General features: G+C 41.6%; 2 protein-coding genes across 6 annotated transcripts in view; one reads left to right on the forward strand and one right to left on the reverse strand.

Moving 5' to 3' along the window:
- Positions 1–23,629, reverse strand: part of VPS36 (vacuolar protein sorting 36 homolog) — a 353,187-nt gene that overhangs the window by 21,711 nt on the left and 307,847 nt on the right. Inside the window, exons 1-5 of one of the 4 annotated variants that reach the window (XM_070732787.1) lie at positions 10,053–10,238; positions 7,478–7,546; positions 1,359–1,429; positions 712–826; positions 77–166 (exon numbers count right to left, since the gene is read on the reverse strand). In XM_070732787.1, the coding sequence (XP_070588888.1) occupies positions 77–166; positions 712–826; positions 1,359–1,429; positions 7,478–7,546; positions 10,053–10,211 (504 nt within the window). In that variant the 5' untranslated portion in view covers positions 10,212–10,238. Of the gene's footprint in view, positions 1–76; positions 167–711; positions 827–1,358; positions 1,430–7,477; positions 7,547–9,801; positions 10,239–23,629 lie in introns of those variants that run through there. The other 3 variants (XM_070732789.1, XM_070732788.1, XM_070732790.1) reach the window with 3 other exon arrangements.
- On the forward strand, positions 11,558–22,964 carry CKAP2 (cytoskeleton associated protein 2). 2 transcript variants are annotated; one of them, XM_070732764.1, is made up of 8 exons: positions 11,558–11,832; positions 13,076–13,121; positions 13,858–14,639; positions 15,547–15,760; positions 18,840–19,007; positions 19,591–19,660; positions 19,841–20,168; positions 22,120–22,964. In XM_070732764.1, exons 2-8 carry the CDS (start codon positions 13,119–13,121, stop codon positions 22,376–22,378), a joined length of 1,824 nt encoding a protein of 607 aa, XP_070588865.1. In that variant the 5' UTR covers positions 11,558–11,832; positions 13,076–13,118; the 3' UTR covers positions 22,379–22,964. The 2 variants fall into 2 exon arrangements, with proteins under 2 accessions (XP_070588865.1, XP_070588866.1); XM_070732765.1 differs by having other exon boundaries at positions 11,717–11,828.

Raw genomic sequence — 23,629 nt, forward strand, 5'->3', positions numbered from 1 at the left:
TTCCTCTTTGATCGTGTGTTAAACATCAATCTTACTTAAAAATGAAATATCCAAACACTAGAAGCTGCATACATACCTGTGAAGCCCTGTCAACATCTATAGTTTGAGAAGCTGGCATGTTCTCCCATCTGCGCTGAGACATTTCTTCCGTAAGTCTCCTGAAGAACTAGGTATGTGGCAATAATTTCCAAAAGTGAGTCATTACAAAAATGCATTGAAATGAACATTTCAGTATTTTGGATATGCTGCAAATAGATAAAAGTTGCTGCCATAAAATCTAAACTAGGCAATGTGAAATTTAATGTATCGCTCATCGCCAAAAGAATCCAAAAGTATTTAGAGTCCATTTTGACCCAGAACACAGAAAAATGTGTAATAACAAATTATAATAATTCACCATTACTCAATTGCAAAACGCAGCTTTACTCAAAACAGCTTACATCCTGCGACAATAGTGTAAACAGCATCAAACATCAACATCTGCCTAACCCAGCACCTTGGGAAAAACTCTATAGGTGGATAGAAATGTCAAATCCAGTCTGAAATCAGGCTTAGTGTGCAACAAATCATAATCATCATCATCTTGGAATTCTGTATAAATTTCAATAAATTATCCATAAATTCTGGATAAATTCCCTTATCTCTCTTATAACCACAGTAAAAATTCTTCCTGTTATTTTTATACAACAGTCATTTAGAAAGAATACCTACCTCAATCTGACCATGTTCTTTAAAAGAAAGCTTGACATATGAGTATTTACTAGTCTGGAATGGACCAGGATCCTTATTAGAACCTACTGGATGAAGATGTACAACTATTTTGGCACTAAAGATATAAAAAAGGAAGAAAAGGAAAAAAAATAATTTTGTTATTCAAGAATAAATTGTTAAAATCAAAAAGCAATTTTTAAAGTTTTTCATTCAGATTACCTTTCATTTAAAAAAGTAAGTGAGGGAATAGAAAGGTTCTATAATGTTTAAATCAGTTTTAGTTTTTAATCATCAGTGAAAAATTCTACACTTTGAATGTATTTACTGAACATTTGGGACAGATATTGACAGTCTTGGTCAAAATAAGGCACAAATAAATCTTCGAAAGCCAAGAACTACAAATCAAAATTTCCAATTATCAGATGGCATTGAGTATAAAATTCCTGCAAGAAAGTTATAAAGTTGATAGGAGGCCAATATTTAATTTACACCCTGTCTTGAGTTCAAAGGTGGCATATTTTTCCACTTTTCCCTACAATATCTCTGTTCTGGGGGAAAATGACTGAATAGCTACTAGCTAAAGAAAATACAGCAATGGCCAATAAATCTTTAGTGCTCTTCGAAGATTTTGGTTGATGATAGTTTACCTTTTCCCTATTCCTGCTGCTTGTTCTTCAATGAAGATAATTTGGGAAAGAGGAACAGCCATACAGCAGTCCTGCAATAAGATACAAGGGATAAAGTAAAGACATATTTGGTGGAACACAGTACTTATTCTAGTAAACTATAATACCGTATTTTCCGGCGTATAAGACGACTTTTTAACCCCTGAAAATCTTTTCCAAAGTGGGGGGTCGTCTTATAGGCCGGATACTGCGCCCATTCCACAGCCGCGGGCGGGAGGAGGCCGGGAGCGGGATTGAGGGGGGGGGAGCGGACCCGCGCTCACTTTCGGCTCCGGGGAAAGGAAAAAGCGCTGCTGTTGCTGCTGTCGCTGCCGCCTGAGGCGGCGGCACTCGAATCTGGCGTGGTGGAAAATCTGGAGGCAGGCAAAGATTTTCCACCACGCCAGATTCGAGTGCCGCCGCCTCAGGCGGCAGCGACAGCAGCAACAGCAGCGCGTTGATGAAGCCGGCGAGGGAGCTCCGGAATCGGTTGGCGCTCGCCCGACGCCTTGTTTTTTTATTTCCCCCTTTGGTTTCTCTTCACAGGCGGGAGTTCGGGAGGCAAGGGAGCGCTCGAGGAGACAGCGTCTTGCGGCATCGCTCAGCAACTTCTTTTTCCTTTCGGCGCCATAGCCATCCGCAGTCCCCGGAGCCGAAAGTGAGCGCGGGTCCGCTCCGCCCGCCCGGTTTGCAAGCGGCGGAGATCCCGGGCTGCTTGGCCGAGCGAGGCTTCCATTCAGGACGGGGGCAGGAGGGAGGGAGGGAAGGGAAACGCAGCCCTTTGCCTCAACCCGCGGGCTCCGGGGACTGCGGGTGGCTATGGCGCCGAAAGGAAAAAGAAGTTGCTGAGCGTCCCTTCGTCATAAACCCAACGGGAGGCGATGCCGCAAGACGCTGTCTCCTCGAGCGCTCCCTTGCCTCCCGAACTCCCGCCTCTGAAGAGAAACCAAAGGGGGAAATAAAAAAACAAGAGCTTCTTTCTTCTCCGCCTCGCCTCCGCTATTCCCGCCGCCGCCTTTGCTCTCCCCGCCGGGCAAGAGGCAAAGGCGGCGGCGGGAGTAGCGGAGGCAAGGCGGAGAACAAAGAAGCGGCGGATAGCTGTGGCAAGGGCTCGTTACGCCGGCTACCCCCCACAGTTCCTGCCGCCGGGAGTGGCGCTCCACCCCAGCAAAGCCGGCGGCGGGAGTGGCGTCGTCCAGCAATAGCAGCGCTTCGATGAAGCCGGCGAGGGAGCTCCGGAATCGGTTGGCTTCATCGAAGCGCTGCTATTGCTGGACGACGCCACTCCCGCCGCCGGCTTTGCTGGAGCGCCACTCCCGGCGGCAGGAACTGTGGGGGGTAGCCGGCGTAACGAGCCCTTGCCACAGCTATCCGCCGCTTCTTTGTTCTCCGCCTTGCCTCCGCTACTCCCGCCGCCGCCTTTGCCTCTTGCCCGGCGGGGAGAGCAAAGGCGGCGGCGGGAATAGCGGAGGCGAGGCGGAGAAGAAAGAAGCGGCGGATAGCTGCAGCAAGAGCTTGTTAGCCGGAGCGTACGCCGGCTACCCCCCGCAGTTCCTGCCGCCGGGAAGCAGCCCCTTTACATTAGCGGTGGCTGCAACGGCACTGGCGATGCGGCCGCTAGCCGCTCCGAGCGGTGTGGGAACGCCCACCCCTCTCACAGTCCGGTCCCGGGCTGACAGTAAAGGGGCTGCTTCCCATCCTCCTGCCAGCTTGCTCAGAAGGAAACCTTCTGAGAAGGATGGGAAGCAGCCCCTTTACTGTCATCCCGGGACCGGACTGTGAGAGGGGTGGGCGTTCCCACAGCGCTCGGAGCGGCTAGCGGCCGGATCACCAGCGCCGCTGTAGCCACCGTTGTGGGAGCAGCCTCAGAAAGAAAATAAGAGAGAACAAGAGAGAGAGAGAACAAGAGAGAGGGAGAGAGGTGATTCTTGAAGCATATGGTAAAAAGCACCCAAATAATAAGAAACACCCCCCCCCCAGCCCACACCTGTGTTTGAAAAGAATAAAAGAGAAAAAAAACCCAGCCCTCAACTGGTTTTGGAAATGGTTCGAGTGTGTATACACACACACACACACACACACACACACACGTAAGGGGGGGAGAGAGACAGGGATGGAAAAAGAGAAGTGAGAGGGAGAAGGAATGAGGGAAAAAGGGAGGAAGAGAGAGAAATGAGAAACATGAGAGAGAAAAGGGGGAAAGACAGGAGAATAACCCAGAAATGAGACAGTGGTATAAATTTGAGGAGGGATGATTGATGATTGACTGTATTTATAAGGGGATGTTACATGGGATTGTATATATGAGGGGGTTATTTATGTGTGTGTGTGTGTGTGTGTGTGTGTGTGTGTGTGTGTGTGTGTATTTATTTATTTATTAGATTTGTGTAATTTTGGTTGGTGGTGTGCCCCAGGATTTTGTAAATGTAAAAAATGTGCTGCGGCTCAAAAAAGGTTGAAAATCACTGCTCTAGCAGGTGGTAAATCAGCACTCCTTTTAACTGACAAGGGAGCCATTTCCCAGACTTTGATCATTTCCCCAGGTATTTTTGTACCTACTTGACCAACATTATTAGTGGTTGCAAAATTGAATGTTAAACTGGATGCATTTATTTCTGCCTGTTTGTATTTGTTCTTATGTTTAACCATTGAAAATGTACTTTTCCTCCAAAAAGAATCATCTTTCCATATTTCTTAGGCAACATTTTAAAATAACTTTAAAAGCTGAGGTCATATTATTCACCCTGCTCTGTATCATAGCACACTGCACAGTACTGAAAATTGGCAGGGTCACTAATTAAACCCGACAAGTTAAAATCTGTTTAAGTGACATTGCAAGAGGATAAAGACAGAAAGTGCGGAAAGAGGAAAAAATGGATGGGCTGTTTGGATTGCCATATCATGATATCACATACAGATTCTCATTCCATAATAGGTGTCAGCATGCTGCATGTTAGACTGAAAGATACCTGCAGAATAGATGGTAGGAGAAAGAAAAATAGCCAGGTTCACCTTTTTGTGTTGACAAATTATGATGAGTTATAATAATAAACTTAATTGTGGTGAGGAGAAATATGAGAGGCAGACAAGACAGATAGACAGAGACATATGGAGAGATAGACAGAAGAGTGCTCCCACTTGGCTCTCTCTCTCTAAATAATTCATTCATAATTTTAACAATAAGATCATCATCATTAGTAATTAAAATATTGTGTTATCATGTTCAGAAATGATTTTTTTCTCAATGCAAGTACATCATAGACCTAGACTCAGTCAGGTCTATGATGTACAGAAGAGGGGTAGTCTTATACGGCGAGTATATCTCAAATTCTATATTTTAACTGGAAAAGTTAGGGGGTCGTCTTATACGCCCAGTCGTCTTATACGCCGGAAAATACGGTAGCTAATATTGTTCCCACAACAGGGTCTGTTTATCAAACAAGCATTAAATTACGTGGCATCGTTATGCAAAAATATTAACCAATACCATAAAACTAATATCCAGTAAAATCTATAATTTTTTCCTTGGCACTTTAAAAAAAAAGCTTTTTAAAAATCCATTGGTCAACCCAAAGAACATCTGCAAGTTCTATCTTCTTATTTTCTTCTATGTTGCCTGAGAAAATGGGGAGTGTGGACCTCAGCAGATCTAAAAAGCAACATGCTGGGAAAAACATACTCTAGCACAGGAGAACCTTTTTTTGGCTTGAGTGCCAAAAGGATGCACATGCTTGCGACTGTGTGCACACGCATGCCCACACTCATAATGCAATGCCTTCCTCCGCGCATGCCCACAATTCCCCTGTGCTGTCCTCCGCACATGCCCACAGGCCTCATCGAAGCCTCTAGACTTCCGCTAGGCCCATTGGGCTGTTTTTCGCTCTACCAAGGCTTCAGAAAAGCCTCCTGATACCTGGGGATGGTGAAAAATGGACCAACAGACCAATGGGCCAGTTGGAAGTTCATTTCTGAACTTCTGGTTGGCCTATTGGGCCAGTCCTGAAGTCTGAGGAGAGTGAAAATGACCAAAAAGACTGACCAGTGTGTAAATGCATGCTGGAACTGATATAAGGCAATGCTTTGCATGCCCTCAGATATAGCTCCGCATGCCCCCCGAGCCATCACTGATCTATACAATCTTCATGGGGATAAGCAGATATGACCTTTTGGAGGCTTTTTAAATTCTTTAGTCCTTGAGCTAGGAGGGACCAAGACCTAACTCTCCCCTCAATGGCTTCTGTAGCTACAAAACAATTGAAGCAGAATCTTCCAATGGAATCTGATGTAAATCAATAGTAAAAGCTATTGATATTTTGGGGGATCGCTGGCCCTAGGCAAGGGGTAGGCAAAGTTGGCTCTTTTATGACATCATCTCCCAGAATTCCTGAGCTAGCATGATCTCTGGCGGGCCCGGCACAGGGGTTTATCCTCTGTCCTGGTGCTTCTTGACCTCTCAGCGGCTTTCGATACCATCGACCATGGTATCCTTCTGTACCGGCTGGAGGGGTTGGGAGTGGGAGGCACTGTCCTTCAGTGGTTCTCTTCCTACCTCTCTGGCCGGTCGCAGTCGGTGTTAGTGGGGGGTCAGAGGTCGACCTCTAGGTTACTCCCTTGTGGGGTGCCTCAGGGGTCGGTCCTCTCCCCCCTACTATTTAATATCTACATGAAACCGCTGGGTGAGATCATCCAAGGGCATGGGGTGAGGTATCATCAGTATGCAGATGATACCCAGCTTTACATCTCCACCCCTTGTCCAGTCGGCGAAGCAGTGGAAGTGATGTGCCGGTGCTTGGAGGCTGTTGGGGTCTGGATGGGTGTCAACAGACTCAAACTCAACCCGGATAAGACGGAGTGGCTGTGGGTTTTGCCTCCCAAGGACAATTCCATCTGTCCATCCATCACGCTGGGGGGGGAGTCACTAACCCCCTCAGAGAGGGTCCGCAACTTGGGCGTCCTCCTCGATCCACAGCTCACATTAGAGAAACATCTTTCAGCTGTGGCGAGGGGGGCGTTTGCCCAGGTTCGTCTGGTGCACCAGTTGCGGCCCTATTTGGACCGGGAGTCACTGCTCACAGTCACTCATGCCCTCATCACCTCAAGGCTCGACTACTGTAACGCTCTCTACATGGGGCTACCTTTGAAGAGTGTTCGGAAACTTCAGATCGTGCAGAATGCAGCTGCGAGAGCTATCATGGGCTTTCCTAAATTTGCCCATGTCACACCAACACTCCGCAGCCTGCATTGGTTGCCGATCAGTTTCCGGTCACAATTCAAAGTGTTGGTTATGACCTATAAAGCCCTTCATGGCACCGGACCAGAATATCTCCGGGACCGCCTTCTGCCGCACGAATCCCAGCGACCAGTTAGGTCCCACAGAGTTGGCCTTCTCCGGGTCCCGTCAACTAAACAATGTCATTTGGCGGGACCCAGGGGAAGAGCCTTCTCTGTGGCGGCCCCGACCCTTTGGAATCAACTCCCCCCAGATATCAGAGTTGTCCCCACCCTCCTAGCCTTTCGTAAGCTCCTTAAAACCCACCTCTGTCGTCAGGCATGGGGGAATTGACATGTTCCTTCCCCCTAGGCTTATAAAATTTGTGTATGGTATGCTAGTGTGTATGATTGGTTTTTAACTTGTGGTGTTCTTAAAATTAATTTAATATTGGATTTGTCTTGTATTGCTGTTGCTGTGAGCCGCCCCGAGTCTGCGGAGAGGGGCGGCATACAAATCTGATTAAACTTAAACTTAATTCTGGGAGTTGAAGTCCACAAGTCATAGAAGAGTCAACTTTGCCTACTGCAGCCCTAGGCTGTTCTTTCTTTGCTAGAAATAATTTTTCTTTTTCTGGTCCCAATCACTCAGAGAAGAGCTTGTATGTAGGATAACCTACAGCTATTTTGAGAACTTGTTGACTGGTCCAAAAAACCCACACATTAATTTCTGAGCTTTCTTTGCTTGCCATAAAACTTTTTATTATTTAAAAAAAATTAACAAATTGAAAAAATATGAAGTTGAATATAAACTTATTTTGGCCATACAATTATCAATCAAACTTTATCATATATTACAGGAAAATTACATATGCCTGAATAAATCTACTTACATGATTTTTCTGATCTCTCCAGATCAATCTGTGTGTACTAAGCAGCAATACTCCATTTTCAAACTTCAACTAGAGAAAAAAATGAGTAGATTTTAAGATATTCAGAACCTTTGCTTCCTTCAATATGCTATTTTTTGTAGAATTAGACATGTTGTGTTAGGAAAATATTTTGTGAACATATTGTGTTTGGTTAATAAAATTTTCAAAATTAGACTGTTACATTTCTTCTAATTTAATGATGTGCATCCATTTCCATGGGAAAAAACAATGAAGTAGAAGCTGATGAACTGGGGGAAAAATCGAAAGAAAATGTCATGCAAGAATTCAATACGTAAAGAGCTAACAACAAATGGTGGCTGAGCCTGTGCTTTATAGCAGACTTATGCAAAAGAAATATTTGCTTGTCACCAAATCCAAATTATTTTAATTACCGTAACTGATGTTTTCCTCAAGGTATTTTCTTAACTAGCTCTACCTACCTACCTGTCTACCTACCTACCTATGGGATTCCTTTAATCAAAAAGTATGAGAGTTCACGCTGGGCTGTTTTATGATTTCTTTATTTTGGGGGGGTTAGCATGAACCCAATCACTCTGTCTTATTAACGTATAATGTATGATCCCAATTGTCGAGTTCTTGAACTGAACAGCCTAATAGGATCATTCAAACCCACTGTTCAACTTCCCTTCCTTCCAGAAAATTGAAGAAGACTTGAAAAATGTAAGTGAAAGTCCATGACATCTGTATTCCAATGAAACTCCATGAACTAAGCCAAACACTGCTAAAGTAAAAGCTTAATCTGAGAATACATGAATCTCTTCTAAGGATGCCCATCACCAAGGCACTGTAGACATGCACAGACAAGTCTAAAACTTTGACCAATAGCTCTTACAAACACTATCTTTTTATTTAAAAGGTGGTCACCATTGACAGTAAGGAAAAAAAGGCAAGAAATTTGAAGATACTAGTACTGGATTGATTCACATATTGTGCTAAGCAATATTCTGTTTAATTATGATTTATTAATAAACTGCAAGCTTATCTTCACAGACCATTGTTTGCAAAATATAGTAGTTGGTTTTACAGAAGACAAAGTGAAGGAAGGAATATTTCTTTTAAACAGAGAATGCTTTAATATCATCATCATCATCATCATCATTTATTAGATTTGTATGCCGCCCTTCTCCGAGGACTCGTGTATCATCCAAGAACCAAGTTTTATGTCTCTTGTTTCAAAACTATTAATTCTACCCATGAAAAATTGGTAGATAAACTGAATATTGAAAGTTCCTCAACCAAGCATTTTATCTTTAAGGGTTTGGATTTTTTTTCTCCTTTTTGTTGGTAAACTGTAAAGGAATCTGTGGAGAACCCATGAGAAGTTACAGACTTCACTACAGATTACAGACAGGAATTTTAACTAGCCAGCAGAAAGAACAATTGCAACCAGCCTGCCTTCCAGAGGACCTGTATGTTGGGTGGGTCAGAAAAAGGGCCGAGAAGGTATCTACAGACCCTTCACCACCTGGACATAAACTGGACATAAACTTGGGAGGCACTTGTATGCCCAAACAACTAGGTACAGGGACAGTTTCTTCTTTTGTGCTTTCACCGATGAACCCCTAATTCTCGGTGTTGTCCAATGTCTATGTATATTTACTCATGTAGTATGGCTGCGGAGAGTCTGCGGAGAGGGGCGGCATACAAATCTAAATAATAAATAAATTAAATAAATAAAATATGACTTATCCTTTACTACCCCATCTTATTGGTATTATGATTTTATTGTTTTGTGTATACATACACTCCAAACTTCTGCACCAGAGACAAACTCCTTGTATGTCTAATTACACCTGGCCAAATAAAGTAATCACTTCTGTTCAAATAGGAAACAATAGCATCTGCCCTATAAGAAAGATTTCGGGGACGTTTACATTCCCATATCTGTCATTTTTATTATGTTTTCATTGCATTTGTACACCGTTTTGGATGTTTATGTCCAAGAGAGGGACTATAATACTTAAGAAACAACTTCACAGGCATCTTAGAGGCAACACAGAAGCAGAGATGCAGAAAATTCCTAACAGCATAGGCACTATATAGCTTTCCTTAGTGATTGCGTATCTATCTATCTATCTATCTATCTATCTATCTATCTATCTATCTATCTATCTATCTATCTACCTACCTACCTACCTACCTACCTACGGGACTACTGCCATTAGGGCAAAAGGGCATGGAGAAATCGATTTCCACATAATTGCCACTTTTGAGTAAGGAATAAAAAAGGCAAAGCTAATTCAACAAAAGGAAAAGGACATTACAGGAACCGGATCTACCATATACGCAAGATTCGCTGGGGCCTGAAATCCGGAATGGAAGTGGATTCCTGTTTAGGCGACTCCCCGTCTCTCAGTAGCGCACCCGCGGCTTTCTCCGGTCGAAGAGCGACCCGGTGGGCTCCTCGATTCCCCATTCCCCTCTTTGCCAGCTGCCTTTAGGAGAGGCCGGGGCCCCTCCGCCCTCCCCGCCGGCTTCCCGCCCTCCTGGCGCAGCTTCCACTAGCCGCCCTGACCTTTTCCTCCCCATCGTACAGGCGGACCCCGCGCTGCTGCGTGACGAGGTTCTCGTGGATCTCCAAGAGGCCAGTAGCCCAGGCGAAGCGATCCATGGAACCTCCGCCGCGCACGAACGCTTCCCTTTCCCGGCAATACAGACGGCTCGGCCCGCCCATGGCGCCTCCCCTTTGGGTTGAGTTTCGCGTGGTGACGAGGATGACGTCGGATGCCATCACCGGAGGCAGACCTGCTGGGCGTCATTACAGAACAGAAATACAGTACAGTACTGTAATAAGAGTTGGGCGGGACCTTGGAGGTCTTCTAGTCCAGCCCTCTGCCCTGACAGGAAACCCTATGTATACAGTAGTACAGTATTTCGCCAAATGTTTTTCCAATCTCTCGCTCCAGTGTTGGAGCATTCACAATTTATCGAGGCAATTCATTCTGGTGATTAATTGTTCTGACTGTCAGGAATTTTCTCCTTAGTTCTAAGTTGCTTCGCTCCTTGACTAGTTTCCACCCATTGCTTCCAGTTTTACCCTCAGCTACTTTGGCTAATAGCTTGACTCCCTTTTTTTAAGCACTGCACAAACTCTCACTTCATTCCACCAGAGGTTCCCCTCAGACTTCTGTGATAATTCTTACCCTGCCTTGTTTCTCTGTTGTTTCTTCCACTTAGGAAGCAACACTGATTGACAATCAATTTCTTTTGTTGTCAGCACATTCAACTTTTTACAAAACAAAGTATTCAATGAGAATATTTCATTCATTCAGATCTAGGATGTGTTATTTGAGTGTTCCCTTTATTTTTTGAGCAGTGTGTATATATATACATACATACATATGTTTGTGTGTGTGTGTGTGTGTATGTATGCATGCATAAGGATACTTTTGTAGTTAGTCAATGATATTTATGTAGTGCATATTGGAGGTGGTGACCCCTTGAGAGAAAATGTATGCAACAAAATTTTAATGTATGCCAATTAATGTATATTCAGTGACAATGAAGAATCCAGAGCATGATGGAAAAGGAATCTGGAATCCAGCGCATGATGCCATGGCCTTTCCAGACTGAAGGATGCCAATGCAATGCAAAGTGACAATAAAGTTATTCTGCGACTTCTAGCCTTTAGCTTTTCTAAAATATCTGAAGAATATTTACCTCTCTTCCCACTTGCCCCTTGGGGAGTAACCTTTGAATACAATAAGCACGTTTAAAAGTAAAAGCCATGAAAGCTTTAACGGAATTGTAAATCTCTATGTATAAAGGGAACCATTCCTTCCAAGCAGGTGAAACGATTCCCCCCCCCCATTTCCCCCCCTCAACAATCTGCCTTCCCTTCTTCCCAAAATGAAAAGACGAAAAACGAACAGCACAAATGTGCGCTACAGCATTGCATTCGTTCTCCACCAAAAAGGAACTCGCAAATTACAAAAGGAAAAAAAGACGAGGTATAAGTAGGATATAGGCAGGCGCAAAACTTTATATGCATAAAAATAGCCAATTTGGACGGTTATCCCTGAGGGAGGGAGAGAGAAGAAACGGTAACAGGCGGAGTGCATTTTTCGAAAGAACCACACAGGCTGCTGAGCGCTGGAGAGAAGAGTGAGCCGAATAACATCTTGTTCCCTGGTTGGCTAATTTCAAACCCCCAAGTGCACCAATCGGAAGGGCCGCGCCGCCCGCGTGACGGCCAGGCGCGAGATTAAATCCAAACGGCCGGGTGGGACATCGACGAGTTGGTTGTGTGTCGCTTCTGAGGGCGGGTGTTTTCTTTTTGCAAGGCAAGCGGGTCGGTAAGCGCCGTAAGATGGGCTCGGTTAGGGTGCAGCTCTTTGGGGGTGGGGGGAAATTGACCAAAAGCAAGTTTAGTTTGGACTTAGTAGAAGGACAAGTTTTCCACTTTATTGGACGGAATAGTCCTCCTTTCTAGCTGAATAACAAGTGAAGCCGGGAAAAGAGGCTCTTTTTTGGAAAAGTGTGGGCGGGGTGCAGTGGTTGTGGCTTGGTTGGTTAAGATTTAGGTTTTCTGAAGACAGGCCCTAGTCTTCTGGCTGTTGTCATTACCTGAAGTCAGACTGCTTTTCTCCTGGGCTTGTTTTCATTCTAGTATAAAACAGCAGGGGACATCTGTTCGTGCAACATGAATGGACTTGTCTGGCTGAACATCCTCTTGCATATTTTGCAATCTTTTCACAGAAGGAAACCCAGTGGTGGAAGAAATAATCCAGTTTGGATATTTCTTCCACCAAATAATGAGTGACACTGAGGGAAGAAGTAATTTTGAAGAAAATAATGGATTATGCAGAATGAGAATTAAAGATAAGGAAGATTTGAATTGCTATAAAATGTGGGGGAAATTTTATATTTGGTTAAATATCTCTAGCAATTATGCAATCAAGGATAAAAGAAATAGAAAGAATGGGAAATAATTTGGCTAACGCAGGTGACCCAACTAGTTTAGGGGGCAACATTAAAGAAATGACATATATTTAAAATAATTTATTTGCAGAAATTTAATATGAGATTAAGAAGAAATATAGAAATTATCAGTCAGTTCTAGTCAATACCTGACACAGTAGAATTACATAAATTATATCACTCAGGAGAGCATAGAAAGGCAGAGGGGGAAGTAGAGTGAGGGAGGAGAAGAAAAGGTAGAAAGGGGGAGAGAAGGTGTTAAAATGTAGTTGAGAGAAAGGGAAAGAAAGAGAGAAGGGTGAAGAGTGAGAAGATGAACAGACTGATTAATATTAATAATAATACCTAACGCACTAAAATAAGGATTCTTTGGATAAATGCTTATAAGATATGGTGAACTAATGGTATATGTGTTGTACTGTTATAATTGATATAAATGAGGAGTACAATAAACATTTTAATTAAAAAAACAAATATGAGTTTCTGAGATGGGTGGGTGTTAACTTCCTTCACCAGAAAACAATATGTATAGAATTGCTATATTTAAAACATGTTTTTATTGTGTAAATGAGGCTTTATATTAAGTTACAAGTGGTTTTGGGGTTTTTTTCTTTTTAGAAAATCCAGTAAAGTTGGAAAACTGAATTCTGTCAACAACAAAATGGTAAGTCATAAAAGATATCATTGGTACCTTAGATTGGAGCTGAAGGTAGATTGATATTACAATTAAGAGACGGGATATAGGAATTTCTGTCTTTAAAAAAACTGCTATACCGAAATATATATGAAATGTAAGGAAGGATTTGGGGGTACTGTATAAGCCAGGCAGGGTTCGTGAACATTGGGAGTTTTTAAATCCGTGAGTATGCAATTAATATACAGGTAGTCATCAAATTACAACATTTATTTAGTAAAATTACAATGACATGAAAAAAGTGATTTATGACTATTTTTCATAGTTTTGACTATTGCACTTTTCTGGTCATAGGATCACCTTTTGCAGCCTTCTGACAAGCAAAATCAATGGGGAAGCCAGATTCATTTATTAACTCTTATTAAGTTAAAAACTGCAGTGATTCACTTAACTGGCAAAAAAGGGTTGTAAAATGGGACAAAACTCACTTAAATGTTTCACTTAACAACACAGATTTTGGGCCAATTGTGATCATAAGTTGAGGACTAAAGATAAGAAAAAATTATGAAATTATTATTGTGACTGGCTTTTCCAATGTCCTGATGTTATAGCTTTTCTAATATGTTATAATTGATGAAAAGTGAAAAACCCTACAAGACATATGGTATATGTACGTCAAGATGCCATGTGCCTTACACCACTCTAACTTTAAAGAATTTTTTTTTAAAATGTTCATGTTAATTAATGCTATGTTAATTTTTTTCAGCAAGACAAAGAAAATGCCAACATATCTACCTGTATATGGAATGAGGGAGATAGAATACTTGAAAGCACTTTTGTTTCCCCTAAAATCTTAAATTCTCCTGTATTGAAACAAATTAACGCAAATTATAATTCTCCAAACAATACGACAGTAGCAAATCCTGAATCTGTAGCAGTAAAATCCAAGGTTATGTCATTTACTCAGACCTTTCTAGAAAAAGAAAACATAAAGAAGCAGATAAAAGCAGATATCTCCAATTCTGTTCCACGTCCTTCAGAGAAACATAAACCTGGCTCATATCAGGGCAAAATAGTTTCTTCTAAGGTAAACTCCTTCAGAAAAGTTCCAGCAAATGAACCTAGAAATTCTCTTCCTGCTCTGTCTAAATCGAGAGTAAAGTCAACTACAACTAAGACAAGCATAAAGGATACTAAAGTCACTGGCAACGCTGATGCTTCTAAGGCCCTAAATTCCGCTCCTTTTCAGACCAGTACTGTGAGAGTTTCTGTTTATCATCCCAAAACTATTATGAATCATGAGAAACAATCTATTAATGGTGGCACAGAGAATACTGGCAAAACCCAAAAGAACTCTTTCAGCAATCAGAAATCATTATTAAAGACTGTTCCAGTCAATGCTAATAATTCTGGCCCAAAGACAAAGAAGCTTGCTTCATCTAAAATGGTTGGTGGAAGCCTAAAAGTGCCACTTTCTGAAAGTCATGCTACTACATCAGCTTCAAAATCGATGAACAAAAAAGCTCCGACATCTCTAGATGTGAGAAGGTAATATAATGCCTGCATTTTTGTATCAAAATATGTTGGGACAATACAACATCAAAAAAGCAGTTGGAATTTTTCAGACTATTTATATAGTTTACCAAGCTATGGCTTGCTAGATTATATGAAATAAATCTCATTTAGCTGGGTTTGATCAACATGGTACACCAAATTCATGCAAACTGATTTTTTACTAAATGCAGATTGTACAAAAGAGAAACCCTTGTACCCCTGTACACTTTGTCTTAAATTAGCCTTGAATAATCAACAGTTTAAAGCAATTGTACATACTGAGTTTGGGAGCTTGGAAATAGGATGCTTTCACATCTGTTAACTTGTGTGCTCCCCTACCCAGTATGATAAGTATTTCTTTCGCTCTAGTCTTATATACCTTATAATTATGATCAATGTAATTATACATGCAAAATCTTAAATGTCATTTATACTGTACTTACCGGCTTATTTCTCTGCTTTCACTGGAAGTGTTGTTTCGTTTTGGTAGAACATGGGATCTGAACTGCAATTATTATTTTATTTATTAGATTTGTATGCCACCCTTCTTTGAAGACTCCAGTTGATCGCTGGATGCCCCAAAAATAAAGGCAGCTCTGGGTTTTTCAGCCTAGTTCTGATAGCTGCAAACAGCAACTATCTGTCTTATTTTTCTGGGAATGTTGACTTGTACTTGTAATTTTGAATAGTCACTGCTTAATAGTTAATGTTTATCTCGTAATGTAAATCTTTGATATAGATATGAGGAGCTGTGAATGGACATATTTTATTTATTAGATTTGTATGCCACCCCTCTCTTATTTCACTGTAGCTAGATAACTGGGTATCTGTCACATGAACTATTTCTAGCTAAAAAGCAAAATGAAGTACTGTACTATACTTATCAACTTAAATGTTTTAGACTTCAGCTAGCTGAATGGCAGGCTTCAAAAGGGATAAAGAAGGTACAGAACACCATACCTGCAAATAGCCAGCCTAAAAAAGCAACATGTCAGCAAACTAAAGAAGACCCCCCTGAATCCTATTGGGCTACTCTTGTTGAAGAAGACGAACAAGGAATACTTAGTGATAAGATCAACAAGACACTTGGAGAATGTGTGGATCTCATTGAAAAGGTATGATTAAATAAACCACCATTGAATTTTTATAATGTTCTTGTACTTTATTCAGTACTATAAATTTTGAAGGTTCAAGGCATGCTGGACTTTCAAGACAACTGGTCTTATAATGGATCAATGTGAAAAGAGTTGGTAGACAATATCATGAAAAATCTTGTACGTCATTTTCTGCTGTAACTAAAACAATGGAACTGTCTTGGATTAGAAGTTTATGCATTATAGGTAGTCCTTAACTCAAGGATCGACAAACCCAGGCGCCTGGTCGCCAGTGGCGCCTAGAAAATGTTGTCTGGCGCCTAGAAAATGTTGCCTGCTGTACTGTATGTATACAGCAGTGTTTTTCAACCGGTGTGCCGCAGCACACCAGTGTGCCGCGAGACATGGCCAGGTGTGCCGCGAGGTGGCTCCTGCAAGTGGGAGCTCCAGGGCTGAGGCTTCAGCCCTGGAGCTCCCACTTGCAGAAGCCGCCCCCCGGCTATTGCCCGCCGCCGCCGCTACCCGCGCACCCCAAAATACCCCCCCTGCGTGCCCTTTTCCATGGGCGCGCAGTCCCCATTCCCCTGCCTGCCTGGGGCGGGGGCGGGGAGGCGCCGGCAGTAGAAGGCGCAGCCCCCGCCCGCCCGATCCGCTCCCTCTCCTCCTCTTCCGCTGAAAGAAACGCGCGGAAGCTGCCTGCTTGAGCCTCGCGTTGCTCCACCCCGCTTCATCCTGCTTGTCATCCTCCGTTGCCAGGAAAGCCGGGTTTGTTTTCCGTGAAAGCAGCGCGCCTTTTAACACGCTGCTTTCCTGCACCAGCGACGTTTGGCTGCCGGGGGGGCGGGGAGGAGAAAATCCTCCCCCCCCCAGGAGCAGCAAAAGCCTAAGCGGTGGGGTGCGCCGTTTGCCTTCCGGCTCAGTCGCAGAGGCTTTTGCTGCTTGTGGAGGGGGGGGGGTTGGCGGTGCCGATGCCAAATGCTTTCCCTCCGCGGTGGGGGGTGCAGGGCAGGCGCAGTCAGCCCCAGGAGACAAAGATGGAATGAGAGAAAGGAAAGAGAGAGAAAGGGAGGGAGAGAAAGAAAAAGTGAGAGATAGAAAGGATAGAGAGAAAGGGAATGAGAGAAAGGAAAGAGAGAGAAAGAGAGGGGGAGAAGGAAAGAGTGAGAGATAGAAAGGATAGAGAGAAAGAGGGAATGGAAAGAGAGAGAAAGGGAGGGAGAGAAGGAAAGAGTGAGAGATAGAAAGGATAGAGAGAAAGAGGGAATGAGAGAAAGGAAAGAGAGAGAGAGAGAAAATAAGAGAGAGAGAGCAACAGAGAGAGAAAGAACAAGAGAGAGAAAGCATGAGAGAGAGAAAGAACAAGAGAGAGAGAGAAAATAAGAGAACAAGAGAGAGAAAAAGATAGCAAGAGAGAGAGAAAGCAAGACAGATAGGGAGAGGAAAGGAGAGTGAGAGAAATGAGAACAAAAAGGGGAGAAAAAAGGAGAAATGAGAAAATGATTGAGGCAGAGAATGAGAGGAGAGTGAAACAAAAGAGAGAGAGAGGTGATTCTTGAAGCATATGGTAAAAAGCACCCAAATAATAAGAAAACCCCCCCAGCCCACACCTGTTTTTGAAAAGGATAAAAGAGAAAAAAAACCCAGCCCTCAACTGGTTTTGGAAATGGTTGGAGTGTGTATACATACACACACATAAGGGGGGGAGAGAGACAGGGATGGAAAAAGAGGAGAAGTGAGAGGGAGAAGGAATGAGGGAAAAGGGGAGGAAGAGAGAGAAATGAGAAACACGAGAGAGAAAAGGGGGAAAGACAGGAGAAGTACCCAGAAATGAGACAGTGGTATAAATTTCAGGAGGGATGATTGATGATTGACTGTATTTATAAGGGGATGTTACATGGGATTGTATATATGAGGGGGTTATGTATGTATGTATGTATGTATGTATGTATGTATTTATTTATTTATTTATTATTTATTTATTTATTAGATTTGTGTCATTTTGGTTGGTGGTGTGCCCCAGGATTTTGTAAATGTAAAAAATGTGCCGCGGCTCAAAAAAGGTTGAAAATCACTGGTATACAGTATATTTTTCCCGCCTTGTGTTTACGCCCAGAAATGGTACATCTTGGCTTCCGTAGCTCCGCCCATCAACCTCGGAGCGAGCTGCTTTCCCAGCGTCCCCTGCGCTTGCGTGCGTCTCTCCCTCCCCCCCTTGCCTCCATTCCGCCTCCTACTCGAACCCCTTCACTCCCCCCCACCGCACACAGACGCTCCGATCTTGGCCGCTCACCCGCCTTCGGAGAGAAGCGGAAGCCCCTCCCCTCCCGGCGTGAGGTTTTGTTCATTCCTCCTCCGGCCGCGTGCGCGGTGACTTCCGACCAGTAACCCCTCCTCCCCCCCTCCCCCGCGTCCCCGGCCCGGTCTCCCTTTCCTTCTTCTCTGTTTCGGTTTCTGACTAACGGTCTCCCCTCGGATCCCGACGGGAGTACAGCAGAGCCGGCTCGGCGGAGCCAGGCCTGCGCCGGGGGGGAGGGGGTGAAAGCGATGTCAGGTGGAGACTCGGCAAAAAACCAAGTTTGCTTAAAAAAAATTCTGGCTCCTAAATTTTTTGGCTGGCTCCTAGATTCTGAACAACTTTGTCGACCCCTGCCTTAACTTAAAACAATTGCAATTGGCATTTCTGATGTACAGTGCTGTGCTTATAAAGTGAGTTATCACATGACCAAATCCAATTTTATAATTTTTATAGCAGCCATACAACCACACAGTTAAGTAAATTATCACTTGGTCATTAAGTGAATCTTGCTTTCCTTGTCAGAGACAGGCTGGGAAAGTAACAAATCGGGATCATATAATCACAAGTGCACACTTTTTACTAAGCACCATAAGTTGCTATCACATGATGGGGGGCAATGAGATGTAACTTGGAGAACCAGCTTATCAGCCACTTTATTTGAACGTTGTATCTTTGAACTGTGAAATAAACAGTTGTAAATCAACTGCAGTTGGTATTTACACAACATATTAGGGTAACATTTCTCTAGAACTCATACAGTTTAAAGACATTTGATACATTTTTTCTCTTGCTATTTCTCTTTAGGGCCATGTAGATGAAACAGTCAGTTCTATTTTGGAAAAGCTGATAGTGAAAATGCCAGAAGCCAAAAAGTTTGCTAAGTATTGGGTGTGCCAGATGCGTCTTGAACAGTTTTGCTCCACAGAAAAAGTAATAAACATTTATGAAAATGCAATTCTTGCAGGAGCGCAGGTAAACACTCAAACGTTTTTCACTAAATTTAATATTGTTTTCAGTTCTTTGCCAATGAGAGATGTATATATTTATAAACTCTTTCATATCTTAACTTTTTTTAAGTTGAAAAGAGTTTTTATTTAAAGACATTAACTTGATATAGTTGTTTGCCCAATCCCACTTCTGTGGGAGTGACCTGTTTTAAGATTACCATAAGCCTATTATTTAATAGGCTTATGGTAATAGTCCAGTGTCAACTTCTGAGTGATGGGTTGCCATATAAATTTGATTAATAGATATCTGAGGAAATTGGAACTTGGATCTCCAATTTAATTTGAATAGTGATCTTTTTAACATTGTAAGTAACTACAAGACATGGTTTTCCAGCGGCCTGAGGACTTTAGGATGATAAAGAGCAAGTGGTTTGTTTGTTATGTGTGGGGGGAAGGGGGAAGGGTTTATTTAATTTTGTATTTAGGTTTTTACTTTTATAAGCCACCTATGGTCACGATGAGAGAACTGGGCAGTGATAAACTTTCAATAATTTATGAGCAGTCAATAATTAGCTAAGGTAACTGGAAATTAATAATTGGTTTTTCAGCCTAAGGATGTGTTGCGTCGTACACTTCGAGATGTTTTAAAGGCTAGACAAGATCTTCCAATAACTGATGGTAAGATTTAACATTATTAATTGGTTTCCTCAAATCTTCTATTTTGCCTTACTAAACCTGATTCTTGTTATAAGCAACATAGATAAACATATTTGTCTCCATCTTTAGTATAGTTTGAATTTCTTTTAGCAGGCTTAAATATTGAGTTGCCTTATGCTATGACAAAATGTATTTTTTCAGAATGTGTGAAGGAAGAAAACACAATAAAACCTGAGGGACCAGCTGAAACTGAGATAGAAGAGGCTTTCAAGGAAGCCAGTTTGAATAATGAGGTGGAGCACAGTAATGAAGCTTTTCAAGAATCAACAGAAATGTGCTCAAAAATCAAAGAAGACTCTCCTAAGAAAAAAAAGAACAGAAATAAAGAACAGATGCAGAAAGATGTAAAAAATGAAGAAACAGCTACCAATGTAGAGAAAGATAAAATCCTAGAGATTCAAACGCCTGAAAATGAAAAAGGATCATATTTAATAAAATATAATTTGTCAACGACTTCCCATTTGGAAAGGTGAATCTTAATATCTTTTCTACTTGGGGTCTGAGGATGTGGAGTTGCTGTCCTTAATCTGAAAAGAACAGTATGCTCAATTTGTGTAGTAATATCTAAGTATTTGGGAAAAGTGAATTTCAAGGCTATGATTGAGAAGAAAATTAATAGCTGGAAACGATTATAGAGGTGGCTTCCAGCCTTTTTGTACTAGGGATTAGTTTCAGCGAACCCAGTTTTTCCATGGGAGGGAAGAGGAGGGAATGGTTTTGTGCATTATCTAGATACTGTTCATGCGCAAATGAAGCTTCGCTTGCTAAGGTAACCCAGCTCCTAATAGGCTAGGGATCAGTACCAATGTGTGTCCCCATGGTTGGTTGGGAATCTTTGCATTAGGACTCAAAAAACTGATTCGTGAAAATTGGCAAGTAAAATTCCTTGTTGAGATTTACCTGTAGGAACTAGGCTCTCAGTTATAGCCTATTTTCAAAAGAAGTATTTTGTTTTAAACTAAAATGCCACTGTAGGTAGTCCTTGATTTAGCCAGGATAGCCATTGGTTCTAATTTATCTGGAGAGCTTGGAAAAAAGATAATTGTACATATTTACTGGGCAATAATCTATTTGATTTGTGTGAACCAGTAGAAACCCACTACTGAACAGTGGTAATATTGTATTTAGTATTGATATAGCATATTTAGAATTTCAAAGTATTTCAATTTCAGTAATATACATTGGTACCTCATGATACAAACCCCTCGTCTTACGAACAACCCGAGATACAAACCCGGGGTTCAGAAATTTTTTGCCTCTTACGAACTTTTTCTTCCTTACAAACCCGCCGCCGCCAAGAAGCCCCGCCGCCCGGCTGTCGCTTTTTGAAACAGCCGGGGGGCTTCTCAGCGTCCTCATGAACCTGAACGCCAAACCCGAACTTCCGGGTTCGGCGTTCAGGAGGCCGCCGAGAAGCCCCGCCGCCCGGCTGTCACCTTTTGAAACAGCCGGGGGGCTTCTCAGGGCGACGGCATTTTTTTGCGGTTTTTTTTTCCCCATTGCACGGATTAATTGATTTTACATTGTTTCCTATGGGAAACAATGTTTCGTCTTACGAACTTTTCGTCTTAAGAACCTCCCCCGGGAATCAATTAGGTTCATAAGACAAGGTATTACTGTAAAAAGATTGAGATAACATATGATAGATACTATGTCATAAATTAGGAGTTACAAATTATAATGTAAACCAATTGTAAACTCCATAAATTAGATCTCCATTAAGTTAAAAGCACTGAATCATTTTTTTAGGAGTTTCCATTTAATTTTTAGAAGTAATAGAAAAGCCATCTGGATCTATATCATTATAAAAAGATATACTGTATAGCAACAGTAACTAACACTTGCAAAACAAAAAACCATATCCTGAAATATTTTGTAAACCAGCTTTGGCAGTCAAAATTATTGGTTTTTTGAACTGGCATGGTTTTATGTTCCTAAAATCATACATGGCTGAAATAAGTATATGCATTATCCATAGAGAAGCAATGTAGTTTTCTCACAATATTCAAATATTTAATGCCAAATTAATATTTGTATTACTGTTATTCACTTACTAAGGCTGTTCCAGGGGTGGGTTCTAACTTACCTTGCTGCCGGTTTGCTTCCTCCCACTCCACGCAGTGCCAAAAAAGCCTTTTTTTTTTAATTAACAGCCAAAAACAAGATGGCAACCACATGCACAGTGCCGGAAACTCAGCTTCTGCACATGCTCAGAAGGCAATATTTTTAAAAAATAAAAATGGCATTGCCCACAGACTGGCATTGATCAAATCAGTTCGGTGATGTCCCCAGAGGGCCACTACCAGTTCGGGAAAATCAGGAAGAACCCACCTCTGGGCTGTTCCATTGCCAAGCCACATTGAATTATTGCATTCTAATCCTATAAATACATTTAACGGTTTCTCTTTTTTGACCCTAAGCACAAAGAAAAGATTGCAATGTGAAGATTCTACAATTAAACATCTGAAATTCTTAACACCTGTGAGACGGTCCTGCCGCATCTATGAAAATGCAGATAAGTTACCAAGAATACTGAAAGAACATAGCCCTTGTGTCTCTTCGCTTGAACAGCTTGGAGAATTGGGAGATGAAGGCACTGGTTTCATCTACAGACCAAACAATGCATTGAAAACGGTCAACACTCCAACTATCAGTCAACAGGAGCAAAGCAGAGAATGAAACACATGTTTTTATTTAAGCTGAAATTAATTCAGTGTAGGGGTTAAATTCCCAGGGTTTAACTAACTTTGAACTTTACTGTTACTAAATAAATAAAACTTCTAACATAGGAAGGATTGCTATGCTTTTAAGATGTAAAAGGGATAAATTTATAACAATTTTACCATTGATGACACGTAACTAACTATAATGAGATAATAGCATTTAATAAAGATAAACTTTGTAGGTAAGGAATACAAGAACATTCTGTCTAATTTGTAGATCTAAAGATAACCTTTCCAAATATTGGCAATAATCACTAACTTTAAATAATTTTGAATGTGTATTATCTCTTTGAATGTGTATTGAATGTTAATTCACTTTTATTGCTGATGTAAGTTTTTGAAAAAAATACCTTTTCAAAACTTGTCTGAATTTCATATTCTCTTGGTGTGTATATATGTATATTATATAATATACATAGGTATTATATGTATGTTGGTATATATATGTATGTTTATTATATGTGTTTGGGTAGGTGAAGAGATTTAAATAGAACATTAACAACTTCAGAAGTTTGGGAAAATAAAATTGCCAATTTTATAAATGCTGTTCTGAAAGATTTGATCAGTGGCTGGAAGCAGCATGCTAATAATGATTTAATATAAAAATTCCTATTAAGGATATTAGGAGTAACAATTTGTCAGCTGAAATCCATGGAGGTGGTATTGACAATCTTTCATACTGTTGCTCAGCTACAGATAGTCTAGAAGTTTGGTTCAACAGTATTTTAACTTTAACATGTTTATGGCCCCAAATAGTTTACACCTTGATAATTATTTGAGATTTATCCACCAACCTAAACCGAAAGGAATTTAGACATTTATAAAGGGGAAATATAAAATATATACCCTATCTACATTTCTAGTCCATTTCCATTTAATTTGATTTGCTCTTCGCTGTTGAAGTGAAATATCCGACCATGCCAAATCAAAACTCAGGCTTTCAGAGAGGTTATGCCAATGAGGCTAGGAAAGAATTTTAAATATTTTCAAACCAATTGGATGGCAATAATTACCCTTCCTGGAAGATCATCTAGAAGTAGAAAAGTTTTCTAACCACTGCCAATTTGTCCTCACCAAACTGCTCAACAACTTTAGCAGAGAGTTGGATGCTGACGGAATTCTCTTTTAAGAAGTCCAGAAATTTTATCATGGGTTCTACAAGTAGCTCTTGGCACTAACTGATGTCGAAGTAGATGAGTGTACCAGC

Source organism: Erythrolamprus reginae, chromosome 1, assembly GCF_031021105.1.
Source record: "Erythrolamprus reginae isolate rEryReg1 chromosome 1, rEryReg1.hap1, whole genome shotgun sequence".
Lineage (NCBI taxonomy): Eukaryota > Metazoa > Chordata > Lepidosauria > Squamata > Dipsadidae > Erythrolamprus > Erythrolamprus reginae.